The sequence below is a fragment of the Macrosteles quadrilineatus genome, unplaced genomic scaffold (assembly GCF_028750875.1).
Source record: "Macrosteles quadrilineatus isolate MER2022 unplaced genomic scaffold, UCM_ALF_1.0 Scaffold_9__3_contigs__length_116548681, whole genome shotgun sequence".
NCBI classification, from domain to species: Eukaryota; Metazoa; Arthropoda; class Insecta; order Hemiptera; family Cicadellidae; genus Macrosteles; species Macrosteles quadrilineatus.
This window is the reverse complement of record NW_026542602.1, coordinates 51736439-51752044: the sequence shown is the minus strand read 5'-3', so window position 1 is coordinate 51752044 and position 15606 is coordinate 51736439. Positions and strand designations below refer to the sequence as shown.

At 36.9% G+C, this 15606-nt stretch overlaps 1 protein-coding gene across 1 annotated transcript in view; it reads right to left on the bottom strand.

Moving 5' to 3' along the window:
- The window catches only part of LOC129001958 (rho GTPase-activating protein 23), a 158424-nt gene that overhangs the window by 10524 nt on the left and 132294 nt on the right, over window positions 1-15606 (bottom strand). The window contains exons 19-22 of the mRNA XM_054429407.1: window positions 3020-3220; window positions 1300-1426; window positions 1025-1194; window positions 799-887 (exon numbers count right to left, since the gene is read on the bottom strand). Coding sequence (XP_054285382.1) covers window positions 799-887; window positions 1025-1194; window positions 1300-1426; window positions 3020-3220 — 587 coding nt within the window. The remainder of the gene's footprint in view (window positions 1-798; window positions 888-1024; window positions 1195-1299; window positions 1427-3019; window positions 3221-15606) is intronic.

The window sequence follows — 15606 nt, the reverse complement described above, 5'->3', positions numbered from 1 at the left end:
CTCTCTTTCAGACGGTAAAATTTCTCATAAATGTTCAGTTTTTTTGTTAAAACCACTACATTTAAATTTCCTACCAGCCCATAAGTAAATGAATCAGTGAATTTGAGAACTGGCACTCACCGCTAACAACCATGTTACTTTAAATTGCTTAGTGATGTTAGCTTTTGTACAGGGAGGTTTTTGTCTCAGCAGCACCTTGTATAACAGTAGTTCATGTTTTTTTAGGGTTTTGAACAAATTTCAGTCATAATGGAGTGGACTTTTCTCTGCTTTAGCAGGCCTTTTTTATGCTCTGTTGGCTTAATGCTATGAATACAGTGCTGTTTCTAGTTTAGCTTTTACACTACATCCATAAACACAGGAATACTGTAAATATTACTATAATGAGGTACTTCTGAAAGTTAAAAGAATGGACTACATTTATCCGTGGTCACTGCATTGACCTTTCCTGTATCCTAACAGCGTTTCGTCAGTAGCAAACACAGCAAATTTCTTAATTAAGAAAGTAGCTCAAACTCAAAACTTTGAACTCAAGTAGGATATTTAAAAAAATGTTGGCAGCTTGAAAAACAGAGAAAGTTATTGTAATATACCATTAAGGAATAGAAATAGTGACAATTAGAATAGCGTGTCTACAAGGGACGTGTCCAAAAACACCGAGAGTCACAACACTAGGTATTAAATTAATCTTACAGCTATTAATAGTTGCACTGCACTGTAGTATTAAATAACAAAAGCAACGGTGATGAGTTAATTGGCTTTGTGCACATAGAATTCTAAAGTGTAATAATTTCTAACCTGTATATTCCAATGATGTCAAGCCCCCTCTCCTCCACGATATTTGCACACAACTCCACAATCAACGGTACAAACTCATTCACGGTGGACTAAAACAAAACAAAAATATAATTGCAGGTTTACACTTATCATTCATTCATATTTCAATCTTGGAACTCTGGACAAACTCAGTGATACTTCTTAAAGAGTAAAGTTAAATAATTTGACATTTCTTTTCTGTATTTACCGGTGGGCAGTCCTCCAACGGTATCCCGATAGTCGCTCCCTCAGGATAGACAGGTGTGGAGGGGGAGGGAGGGTGAGGGGTGGTAGGCGACCCACTGTGTTGTATCCTCCGCAGCTGCTTAGCTACACGACCCTTCCACGTCTTGCTCTTGGGCGACGATATCGGCTCAACTGCAATCAAAATACAAGTGTTGTAATAATGCAAATATCAGTAGGTTAAAAAATGTATGATATTCAAATTCTAATATTCAAGCCAAACAAAAGTACTGTACAAACCTTGCTGACTTGGTTTCCTAGTCTTGTTGACCGGCGACTGTCCTGTAGGAGAGCGGTTTCTGAGGGAGGTCAGTTTACGAAGTCCCTTCTGTGCGGAGGCAGGGGACAGGCTTGGCCCAGTTGCATTCTAAAACAATTCACAATCCTTTAATAAAACAGTTTTAAGCTTTGACTATTGAAACAACTAGAAATTCCAATTCCATGTTAAAGTTGTCGCCAGTTTTTCAATCAAAATTGTGGTAGTTGATGTAAGCCACTAACAGATTGTAATGATCTAATTACTAATTTCAGCCGAATAAACAGAATTTTTGCTAAGTCCAACTAATGATTGTTCTATAGTAACTGTTATGGCCCATCAACTTGGTCAGCAACAAACAAAAGGGTAGTAGATAGAATTTTAGAAATTAGCAGCAGTTCAGAGCCACTCAGTGTGTTGACTCTCAGCACATGTTTGTGTTTGGTGACTTACCTGGGTGTTGTTGTTGTTGGCTTGCTCTTCTAGAGAGACAATCCAGTGAGCCATGTGAGCAGCATCAGCAGCCTGCAGCAGCAGTTCAGAGCCACTCAGTGTGTTGACTCTCAGCACATGTTTGTGTTTGGTGACTTACCTGGGTGTTGTTGTTGTTGGCTTGCTCTTCTAGAGAGACAATCCAGTGAGCCATGTGAGCAGCATCAGCAGCCTGCAGCAGCAGTTCAGAGCCACTCAGTGTGTTGACTCTCAGCACATGTTTGTGTTTGGTGACTTACCTGGGTGTTGTTGTTGTTGGCTTGCTCTTCTAGAGAAACAATCCAGTGAGCCATGTGAGCAGCATCAGCAGCCTGCAGCAGCAGTTCAGAGCCACTCAGTGTGTTGACTCTCAGCACATGTTTGTGTTTGGTGACTTACCTGGGTGTTGTTGTTGTTGGCTTGCTCTTCTAGAGAGACAATCCAGTGAGCCATGTGAGCAGCGTCTGCAGCCTGCAGCAGCAGTTCAGAGCCACTCAGTGTGTTGACTCTCAGCACATGTTTGTGTTTGGTGACTTACCTGAGTGTTGTTGTTGTTGGCTTGCTCCTCTAGAGAGACAATCCAGTGAGCCATGTGAGCAGCGTCTGCAGCCTGCAGCAGCAGTTCAGAGCCACTCAGTGTGTTGACTCTCAGCACATGTTTGTGTTTGGTGACTTACCTGAGTGTTGTTGTTGTTGGCTTGCTCCTCTAGAGAGACAATCCAGTGAGCCATGTGAGCAGCGTCTGCAGCCTGCAGCAGCAGTTCAGAGCCACTCAGTGTGTTGACTCTCAGCACATGTTTGTGTTTGGTGACTTACCTGGGTGTTGTTGTTGTTGGCTTGCTCTTCTAGAGAGACAATCCAGTGAGCCATGTGAGCAGCATCAGCAGCCTGCAGCAGCAGTTCAGAGCCACTAAGTGTTTTGACTCTCAGCACATGTTTGTGTTTGGTGACTTACCTGGGTGTTGTTGTTGTTGGCTTGCTCTTCTAGAGAGACAATCCAGTGAGCCATGTGAGCAGCGTCTGCAGCCTGCAGCAGCAGTTCAGAGCCACTCAGTGTGTTGACTCTCAGCACATGTTTGTGTTTGGTGACTTACCTGAGTGTTGTTGTTGTTGGCTTGCTCCTCTAGAGAGACAATCCAGTGAGCCATGTGAGCAGCGTCTGCAGCCTGCAGCAGCAGTTCAGAGCCACTCAGTGTGTTGACTCTCAGCACATGTTTGTGTTTGGTGACTTACCTGGGTGTTGTTGTTGTTGGCTTGCTCTTCTAGAGAGACAATCCAGTGAGCCATGTGAGCAGCATCAGCAGCCTGCAGCAGCAGTTCAGAGCCACTAAGTGTTTTGACTCTCAGCACATGTTTGCGTTTCGTGTAGTTGTCTGCAGGTCCCACCATAGCACATCTCACATCCACTTGCTCGGCCTCCGCTCCGGCTGGTGTCTGTAACATACAATAAACAATTATATCTTTTGCCGTTCGAGAGATCCAATTGACACAAAATATAGGGAAAATGCAAAACAAGTTTGATTTCTTATTGAGGTGATATAGATGATTAAGATTTACGTTGGAATCTTGGTTTTTAAAACTTATCACCATTAACTTATCACAAACCATCCATAAGATTTTTAGATCCACACATAGCCTAACATTTACAGAATGAAAATCTTACAAAAAAAACAAAAAAACAAACACAATTTCAAAAGTTTGAAACATTTTTTCCAAGTAAAAGTAAAGCTATTTTCATCTTGAATGCCTAAATTATGTTTTAAATTGTGTTAATACTAAAATAACCCAAACTTTTCATCGTCAACGGTCCAAAACCATATAATTTCTAGTACAACTACCCACCCAAGAGCCGTAGCTTCCCCATCGCCTGAGCCTGGGTCGACGGTAATGAAAGAATATCGGGAGACAGGACGAGTAGCCTCTGGTGGTGTGAACCTCCCTGGTCAGATCGCACTCACTGATAGCTCCGGACAACATCGCTCAAGTCCTAACACTCACTGTGTACACTACGACCATCTTCAAACACTACACCGCTTTTCTTCCAAAATACAACTTTTAGTTTCCACTGTAGATTTTATGAAACTTCATTCGGTTGTTATGAGAACTCTTTGGAACAATGAGTTATAGAACTTTTATTTTTTACTTAGTAAAAGCCCTATCAAACTATGAGCCTCTATCAAAATCATGTTAAGCAATGAGAAGGCCCATTGCGCACTGATATAATGGTTTTAAACATTTAAGGTAGACTTGGGGAAAGTGTGTTTCAACCCAAATATCCTTCATAAATGCTTCAGATTTTTGGCACTGTTTTTATTAAAGAAATTTGTTTTGTGATTGGTTTTGCCAATTAAAATGGATGTGGACTAAATAAAATATGAAAATAAAGTTTTATGATAGTTTTGAAATTTAACAGAACAGAAACTATTTAACTGTTTAAACGTTAGTAACATACATTTATGCATCAATTTGCGCTGGATCAAAACAACAATCAAATATGAATTCTTTTACTGTTACAAATAAAGAAGTCAACCTAGGAACAACTTTCAATCTTTGGACATTTAATAATGGAATTGTCATAAAGTTAAATAAAACTAATTCCCTAAGCAGTTACAGTACTTAGTGGTGTGACAAAACCCCTACATAACATTTACACAATGACTACTTTATTGGCTTCAGTATGTTGTATAAGATTTGTTTCTTTAGCTTCTCTTCAACTATGGATTGGAAACAAATTTATTCGAGTCAATGTCTCTTTAACTTTTATCACCTTGGTTAATCAACACAAATAAAACAACTTTTAATTTTTTAGCTTTAGATAATGTACTATTTACAACCCCTTGGAACTTAGTTTAAGTTTTGAATTTGATTGTACATTGTACTTCATACTTAGCCTTGGTAAATAATGCACCGGTAAAAATATAGGGTTTTCAACACTCAAAAATCTGCAGAGAAAGTTTAAATCTCTCAGGTTTCCTGTGCATCTATGTGTACATGGACATAAATATTAAAGAATAGTGATGTGAGGGAAAGTGTATAAGATGAGTATGAGATAATGTAAGTGCAAGTTCTGTCACACTCTGCTTAGCGTTACGTCAAACTTCCGCAGATCCGTCACGCTCCGGGACACATACGTCCACACTCGAGGAATTCGGAAAACATTTCATTCTTTGCGGATTAGAACCACTTCGTCAATGAAACAGTTATGCTAATTTGAATACATTTATTGTGCTGGAAACGGTCTCAATAGTGTTTATAAAAGTTAATTATTGGGAGAGATATTTTAATTTGACTTGACTTTTCCTAAGCTGAGTGTTGTATGCATGTTGTACTGTGTTTTAAACTAACATAAGCAAAGTCCATAAACTGAAATTAAACAATAAGTTTAGTCATAAAAATAGTTTTAACACAACTAATTTCATTCCACTCTTCTGCGTTTAAATTTTTTTAAAGGGAACAGTCCATAACCCTGATTTTGAATTCGAAAAATACTTAAAGAGGCACAGAGAAAACTACCTAATGGAGTTATAATTTTGTTGCTGTTACAACATTTTGTTAAATTTGATTTAATAGCAAACATAGTCACAGTGAAATAATGAACAACCTATTTCTAATTAAATTAGTTTGATGGATATATAAAGAGGGTTTTTATATTCAACAAAAGAATATATTTTATTTAACTGTAATTTGTTTTTGTCACAATGAGTTTGTCCAATAAATTATCTTATCCAACTATCGTGTATTTTGGGTTCCTAAAAATTTAGTTCTATATTTAGATACAACATTAAGAAAATAAATTAGGTTTCTTGTATCAAGATTTATAGACGGATTATTTTGTTTTCCAATACAAAAATAAAACCTATTTATTATAAGATTAGGATGTAAAAAAATCAAATTTACATTGAGTGGCCTATAAAAAAAATGAAAATTAAATGAATTAATTTAATTTCAACCTATTATTATTAAAAACGAAAAATAAAAACCCTCACGAGATAAAGCCATTGTTGCAATCAAATAATACAATCACAAATTACAAGTACAGTATGCATAAAAATTAGTTTATAAACCACAATATTATACACACTCCAACAGCGAAACCCCGACAACTTGCGAGAGCGCACTACACTCACGGAAATAATCACAACACACACGTCAAGATACCGAACAACACTCAACAATCAACACGACGCAGCCAACAATAGTACTGGACTGACACTGAACTGAACTGTACTGTAGACTTTAGCGTAGCGCGCGCAGCGCAGCACACTAGCACACACTGGTGAGCACATTTTCTTGCGAGCGACGGGGGCAGACATCGATCGGTTTGTCGTATCGAAATATGTATCGAATTTCGATTACTTTCGATTGTTCTTTCATTCCCCCCTTGTAGAATTTTCAGCAGAGTTCACGGTCACAACCAGTATTGCACAACTTATTATTAATGACTTGAATATTGATGTAAAGTTAATGTTAACAAGATGTAGTTAGAGGGGATTGGGTACAGTAATTGTCACATTGGGTATAATATTTTTCACTATTGTGATTAAAAAACAACCCCTGAATTAATTTTGTTTTGTTTCATGAGTTACCGGAAAATCGGTAAAATCGATCGTATCAATTTTGAAAACAACGCTAATGGCTGTGTAGTGGCGTCACATTGTGTGTTTTCATTCGATGAGGACTAACGATAATTGTGACAATCGAATGGTCGATACGACGACAGATATCGAACCGATATTCATACACCCGGCGTTAGAAAAAAAAATGCTCATCCAGCAACAGTAAAACAGTGGTGTCCATTCATAGACAGTGTCATCGCATCAATACATCACTGGACAGACTCTGTCTAACCACAGAGATTCCGATGTTAATCACAGCAACTTATCTGGATTTGTCTGTCTTCTATAAATAGCTCCACTTGCAGTTATGAGGAGAAAACCAAGTCAAAGTCACAATTTACCCGAATTTATATGATATATGAATATAATGTATTGGATAATCTTACGCAGTCGACAAGGGAGTTTTTTTTTAACAGAAGGTGAAATACACAAATGGGCTTAAGATACTGTATTTTAAAATATTTATCTAGTAAGCCTTTCGTTATTATATGTGATTAATTGCTGTTAACACCGAATAAAATGTTAAACCACTATACCGTGCCATAACCTATATCCAGTACATTATTTGTATTCATAAACATCATTTATATGTACAGTGTTAACTTTGTTCTGGGCAAAACATTTTTAGTGATCATTTACTACTCAGTAAAACACGTTGACAGTTTATCATCCTTCTTTTGCGATTTTAACGACATCTATGTGCGATAAATATGCATCTCTGAACTTTTTGATCACGTTCTTAAACGGAACAGTTGACGCAACTTTAAGTCACAATGTTGACATTCTTGAGGTGTTATTTAATTTTGACGCATCTATTGGTTATCCAAGCATTATAGACAAACACAACTGGCGGCTAGATATGCCCCTTTATTCTAGGCGTAACTAGGACGACCCTAGGGGGGGTTACACCGGGGGGGGGTCTGGGGTCTAATACCCCCTCTAGGGAAGGGAGGGGGCCTTTCTCCAGGAAAACATCTGAAAATTAGACCTATAAACTCGCGTTTTTAGGCTATTTAGAGGCAGATAAGAGATTTTTGAATTGTAGACCATAACTTTTAACTGTAAACAAATTTGGCACATTTTAAGCCCAATGGGGGGGGGGGGGTTAAACCCCTACCCTAACCCTCCTCACAATTAAACCCCCCCCTGGATAGCAACACACAATCTGGGCCAGGTCCAAATTCACCAACATTTTTGGGGTCGTTTCTAATGTCCAAATTCACCAACTTTCTACCTTTAGCAGGTACGATATTTCTCCCGGCGGGCGGGGAAGGAATTCCCTCCGAATAGTTTGCCATCGCCTGCTCCGTCTCGTCTCGGCGAGAGTGCACTGTAACCTAACCTAACCTAACTTAACCTAACTTAACCTAACCTAACCTGACATAACCAAACCTAACCAAACCTAAACCTAACCTAACCTAACCTGACCTAACCAAACCTAACCAAACCTAAACCTAACCTAACCTAAAGCTGCCTTAAACAATCACAGCTTAAACAGTACTATTAGGGCTAAGCAGTACACTCTCGCCGAGACGAGACGGAGCAGGCGAGGGCAAACTATTCGGAATTCCTTCCCCGCCCGCCGGGAGAAATATCGTACCTGCTCCAGGTAGAAAGTTGGTGAATTTGGACATTAGAAACGACCCCAAAAATGTTGGTGAATTTGGACGTAGCCCACAATCTGTGGTGTTATAAGATGAATAATTATAAATAAACCACCAATTTGTGTATAATTATTGTCTTATCCGCAAGTACAGTTTCGCCATGCTGTTCTGTCGTCATCGCAGGCCCGAGGCCGATACTACGTATAATTGGCAGTTTACCCACACTGGCAATCATTGGACCTCGTAACCCTTGTGCATCCTTAACACACACACACACACTATTTCGTCTATAATTAAGTATTGTACATAATTTAAATACCCCACCGCAACAAACATGCTCAAGCGAATTTTTCCAATTAGATTTTCACTAAACTTTCCTAAAATATCAGATTTATTCCCTATGAAAATAATATTAAGGTTAATGGGTACTTAGGTTTGCTCTTACTGCTACGGGGAAGAGAATAAAGTGTGTTTTAGCAAAATGTCAATAGTACAGAATGAAATAAATAAACTTGCCAAATTTCATTAATATGTCCATAAACGAATAAAATACAACAGTTTATTTATATCTCCGCGAGAATGAAATTTTTTTTCGTAACCATTTAAAGCTTACAACAAAGATTAAATTATTTGTTTTTAGGCCTAAAAAATGGTGTGAAAACAAAATTGCGAAATTTTATAATTTTAGGATAAAAAATGGGAAACCTCATTTATACTCCATACCAACCCAACCTGTCCAACGCTTCGCTGAAAAATTCCAATAAAGGTTTAACAGTTTTTTATCAAATTGCATCAATCTCAGATCATACTTGTTTAAGTGCTCGTGCTTACGGATACACATACACACATAAATGATAAATATTAACATTTGTAGAATCCAGGTAGATAGAATCAAACCGGTGTTGGAGAGTATCGCGAGTTTTCCGTAACAGAATAAAAATTCGGTGACTTCCACGGTGAACCAATAACAAATAAATAACGTGTAAAATATTTGTTTATCGAGCCACAAATATTGATATATGACAATACGAGAAGCTATATGAATCTCACAGGGGAAAAGACAATTCAACAACTTAAGCACGTTTTGTTTTAAAAGAAATACCCGGACGTAATATGCAGCCAATCCTTTTTATTAGAGTTCATAAAAGAAGTGAATTGTTATTTGAAGCATGTGACCATAAAGTGCACATTAGATCCTACATGTACAGCTGTCGCTAGTAAAACGAATATTACACATTACACGGATAATAGTAGAAAAGAATAATAAAACGTAATTTAGTTTTCTAGACTAGTAACGACAGTTTGATGCGGCAAGACTTGACACTAACCCCATTAATTACGACGAAAACGCAAAGGCAATTCATCAACACGATAGGCCTGTATAAAAACCATCCAAACTCAAAATGCACTTTCTCCGTAACGTTGCTATAAAATTATCTATGACTCCATTTTCAAGCATTTTTACTTTCTCCCCCTATAGAGGAAAAATTGAGAAATTTGTTTCACATTTCGATTTTTAATAGGAATTTTCCCAATTAAACCACGTAAAAATAATGGAAACTCAGGTTTTAACAAAAATTGCTGGAACGATTTTGATAAAATATGGTAGGGTATGTGGAACTCTGAATAAAATTATAATACACCCAACGCTGTAAGAATGACTTTTTTAAGTTATTGCAATTTGTTTGGATTTTAACCATAAAATATCATTGTTACTCACTCCCAAAAGGGTTGTTGACGAACTAATGGGAGAAACGGTCAGTTTGTTGAAGCCGTTTATTTTAAAATGGCATGGATCTTAATGTTGAATATTGAGTTACTGTATGACTGTTTTGTCGTTGTTTTTAGCAAATTTCCCTATAGGGAAGTAGCTATTACCTTTAGGTGGCACGGTAAGCCACCTAGGAAGCCGCCCGGGACCGATATTTTTCATTTTGATGTCCCTAGAGGCCAAAAACACTATTCGTTAAAGTTTTTATTAATGTATATACGTCCGTGAACGCGATAACTTGAGTAATCTTTGTCCGATTTTGATTAAATTTGGCTTGAAGGTGAAGGGCCGGATAAACTTGAATGAGTTCGCGAACCAGCATGATCGGACTATGGGAACGGTATGTTATGGGGGGTTTTATGGAGGAAAATAGATTTTTCTAATTTTTGACGACCAATACATACAATTTCCCTATTTATCTTTATACCTATTTTAAGAGCTTTATTTTTTATCAATTTTTGGTAAATTTATTTACTTTATAGTAAAAATATTAATATTTACTAGAGACACACTTGAATTCCCTCCCTGTAGCAGCAAAACTAGGTTGTTAAACCTAATGTAATTTGAATAGATTTAATTTAAAATTCAACCAGGTAAATGTAAATTCGCTTAGTCTACAGGCTTGCTGCGGTGGGGGTATTTAACGCCAAGACGGATATTCATAAACAAAAAACAAAGCCATCACATTTCTTCGGGTAAAATAATTTAGTAGACGCCATAACAATCAAACTTTAACTGCCCGTCACAGTACACTACTGTATATTGCTAAGCTTTCCCTCGTGAGCACATGAGCACGCACGCTTGCTGCAGTAACATCGTCAGGGAAACTGCACCGGAACTTCCGGTTGCTCGGTCGCTGCGCTCTAGGCTGCGTAATGCCACGTCCGATTTCCCAATGCCGACTTGAGTACACGTGATTTTGGAGGCGGATATTTTGAAACGTCTCACACGTACGGGATACTGCGATTTCGACAACACATTTTTCAACACTATGAACAATTATGTTAATAATGTTTGGGTTGAAACTGATTTAATTGTTCGTTGCAATTGAAGTTCACGGTGCAAACCAAATCTGAAATAGGTGAAACCTAAGAAACTCAAAATTTGGCTGCTATAACAAGGGTCATTTACGAATATTCTAGTTTTTATAATTCCATATTGACTTGTTATCGAGTTTCTAGATAGGGTGGATCATTTGGAGGCAATATTTAAAATATTTTTGCACATTTAAATTATCAAGTAACTAAGAAATTATTTTCCAGTGTCTGAAACCAAAAACGTTATTCGTACTAATAGTCTTTCTTAGCAAATAACACAAGCAGCATATTGAAATACAAAATAGTACCAATAGTCAATGCTTTATATTATTTTCTATTCAGAAATATAGTTTCTCCTACAGTCACCTGACAAAGTGGGCTTTCTTGCACTGATTCAGTACAGAAAGTTGCTAATTGCTGCATTTACTTACTTTTGCCGCACTAATTTTACTTATGCCGTACACCAGTATTCCAACCAAACAACACAAAACAGCGTGCTATGCACGTAGTCCGTGTGCGCTTGGAAATAGGTTGGAAACGATACTACGACTACGATCAGCTGGTGCAGTGTTTCCCATTTCGTTCAACGTTTGGATTTAACCTCTTAAACGTGTTGTTTAGTGTTTGAAAGACTAATTATGTCTATGATTTATAATAACTGTGTGAAAAATATAATGTTCTAACGCGAGTGCAAATTGCCTATGTGCAGCAAAGTGTCACGTCGCATAGTTACACAAATAACTATTGAAGTCTTAACTGTGTGAAAAACACAGATTAGGTTTTGGTAAAATAAAGTTTATAGTTTCCGACACGGTAACTAGTATCCCCAAAAGAAACTATATTAAGACGTCGGCCATTCAAAAACAATCAATAACCATGAAAGATTGTGTAATTTTCGATTCGTACCACCTATATACAGGGTGTCCATAAATAACGTTTAAGGATTTTGGGAAATGAATCCCCAGACTAAAAGGAAGAAAAAAGTTAATGGGAAGGTATGTCCGAAAATGCATGTTTACCCAGATATCCGCCATTTTGTTTTTTACACAAAAATATTTTTATCTGTGAAGTTTTTTATTCAATGATTATGAAATTTGGTAAACATGTTAACATGCACAGGACTAATAATAGAAAAAATAATAAAGTTATTCCGATTGTAAATTATTTAAGTTAGAAAAATTCAAACGGCCGCCATTTTGAAATTTTCAATCGGAATAACTTTATTATTTTTTCTATTATTAGTCTTGTGCATGTTAACATGTTTACCAAATTTCATAATCATTGAATACAAAACTTAGCAAATAAAAATATTTTTGTATAAAAAACAAAATGGCGGATATCTGGGTAAATATGTATTTTCGGACATACCTTCCCATAAACTTTTTTCTTTCTTTTAGTATGAGGATTCATTTCCCAAAGTCCTGAAACGTTTTTTATGGACACCCTGTATATATCCAAATTGTGCTTAATGTACAAAGTACGGTAGAGTTGAGTTATATCACATTCCACCAAGTGATATTTCCAGCACGTGTTTAATAGCTGAAGTCAATACTCGTAACATTCCATAAGGAGGTGCGTCGTTCAGTAGGAAGGCTGTGCCGCTACGTCCGATGTTTACACTTGGTTTATCAAGGCCGAACTGTGGCTGTGGTGCTTTAGATAAATACGTATGTCCACATTATTATTAATCCAAATAAAAATGTACCTTTTATACATAATTAAACATAAAAAAAACTATTGTAGTTTTGGCAAGTTTCCTCTATTGGGCAGAAGCTGTTATTGTATGTGGCAAGGCAAAAACATTGACCCAAAGCTAATTTACTTTTAAATTTTGGCCTCCTTGACTCCTTAGAGGCCAAAAACACAAATCGTTCAAATTTTTGTTATACAAGTTTGTATCCGTGAATAGGATAACTCGAGCATATTCGGTTCGAATTGATGGAATTTGGCATGCACGTGACCTGAATGATGGCGAGCCAGCAAATTCGGGTCATGAAAACCCGGGTTAAACAAATGGGGTTTTCAAAATTTTACCCATAGGCTACCACATGAAAATGCTCTAATTTCATTACAGCCATCAAGTACATCTTAAAAAACGAATAATTTTGTACAGTGAAGAACTATTGTACGATAAAAGGTTACGGAGAGTATTAAAAAAAATTGAAATTCAAAATCCCCACGTTTTTCCTAAGGGGAAACAATCCAACTGTTTCAGTTCGTTAAAAATGGATGAATTGGGATAAAATTTGGCATATTAAGTTTTTATACCATTATAATTTTTTATCCATTTTCATTTAACGTAGCAACAAACCTAGGTACTCGTTAAACCAAATGTTATTTAAATAGAGACTAAAATAAAAAATCATTTTAGTGAAATTAAATCAGGTATACTTAAATTCGCTTAGTCTGCAGGTTTGCTACTGGAGGGGGGAATTGTTTATACAGTTTGGCGGTCGACCGCGCGTGCCGTTCGCGTGCGCACACGCCCGCATATTTTAACCAACTTTCCGCCCTCATGATTTTAGCCGTTGAAGTCAACCGCTTCTCATTTACATGCAAGTCCACCTGGACCACAGGTTTCAAATATCAGGATAAAACAACACAACAACCAACACGGACATTAGAACAGGAAACGGGATGGATCATAAATACAAACAAATGACTTCACTCGCCCAAGTAGAAATAATAATGTAGTAATGATATTTAAATGCACCTGGCAAAAAACGTCCTATTTAGATGTTAGTTCTCAGTATGAATGAGGGAAAGTGACGCCTTTAGTTCATTTTTTTCACAGCTCGATGCCATTGCGCAATTTGGGGGTTAAAATGGATTCGGTGAACTTTCAAACGTGTTTAAAAACGCACAAGCCGATGAATTACTATTACTGATGAATTAGGTACCGATGGACTAATATGAGGACAAATACAGGATTGGAACAACTATTTTACAACATTAGAATATAAGTAATTAGTGAAGAGAATACAATAGGATTCAAGATTCAAGATTTATTGAGCCGTTCGGTTTTAACAAATGGCCAAGTCACTAACACTGAACTAAAATAACAAAACAAAGATGCATTTCCTCTTGATTTAAAAAAAAAAAATGTCCAAAGAGCACATACAAATGTCCAAAGAGCACACCATGCAAAATAGATAAATAAGTAGGGAATGAGTGTTACATTTTACAAATATAATTTACAGGCTAGTTTTACATTATTGGATTTCACGATATGCTGTGTCCAGTCGGGAAATAGTTACTAACATACGCACAGAAATATTTTAACATTTCAATAAATTCTGTGCACACGAAAGAAATACAATAAAACCACGGAACTGTGTTTAAACAGCGCCGTTTATGCTAGAATTAGGATGCACATTTGAAAGTCAACCTTCATACATACGGGAAATATAAATATCAATTAAGAGAAATCAAACTTCCTTCATGTAATTGGCAAACTTTAAACCCCGGTCGTATTTCCTTCCAATTTAAATTGTTTTATAATTCAAGACATTTCAAAGAACAAAAATATCTCTTTTTGAATTTTGTTCGACATCACTTTAAAGATATTTAACTTTTGGTTGGCAACATTTATACTGCTATTGAAACACTGTATACGATGACAGTTTTGGTTATGGTATTGCGATTCAAATATTACGACAACGACCGAATATTAGTTGTTACTAATTAGCAGGGGGAAAGGTCGAAAAAGCCGGATTCAAGAAATTATTTATAATGAATTCGCTGCTTACAGTAGACTTTTAAAACACCCCTGCCATAATACTGACGCCAGTTCCATTCCAAACAGACTGGTTGTTAACAAGGGTTTCGTTTTTACCTCCGCTTTTAACACAAGAACACGATAACTATTGTCATTGGCTACTCGAGCGTACAGAAGTGTGGTTCCAAGATTCCACGACCTTGGCGATATTGTCCGCACCCCTCTAGCTCTAATGATATTTTTATCACTGACTGTCGTGAAAAACATGTCCTAGTATAAATTAACGGAACTGCAATGTTATTCAATAAGCCGAGCTGCTTAAGAGTTTGAATTTTTAATTACGGGTATTTTCTGATAGAAGTAAACAATGTTTGTCAATCATAAGCAATTTTACCAATGAAAACGAGGGAACAATACTGCAAGTCAATTGTTCCAATATTTTCAGATTCATATTGTGGATCTAACTTTTTATTGAAAATTTATATTTGTGGTTTTTCTGTCACAACTCATGTCAGATTAAAGTTTAGCTAATAAGGAATGTGGAATTTTAATCGAAGTAGAACTATCTGCATTTTTAGGAGGATACAGGCTATTAAGAATACATTTACAAAAAGTGAAAAAAGCCACCATTTTGAATCGAATACCAACAATCTATTTCGGATTGTAGGCCTACTAGAATGTTTCTAAAAATTTACAATTACGTATGTCATGAAGTTTATTTTTTATTTAATAATTCTTAGATTTGAACTCAAAACCAAAATTTTCAGTATACTTAATTTTCATAACACCCTACATTAAAAACATATTTTCACGTTGCTCATTGGAGTTGGTTCTTGGTTGGAAAGTTTCTCATTTCATCATCGAAGGACCAACAGTAGGACTGTGGTTATTTGCAGTAAGAAGAGCGACGGAACAAAATGACAACGCAACGCAACGCGGGCACGCCACGCGCCGCCGGAAGCACGAGAAAGCGCGTGCGCAACACTCGCACATGCGCACAGCCACTGCACGACCCGCATAACGTAGCGGCGCTATCAAGGCCACGGTCCACGGTGCTACGAATACGAGTAGACG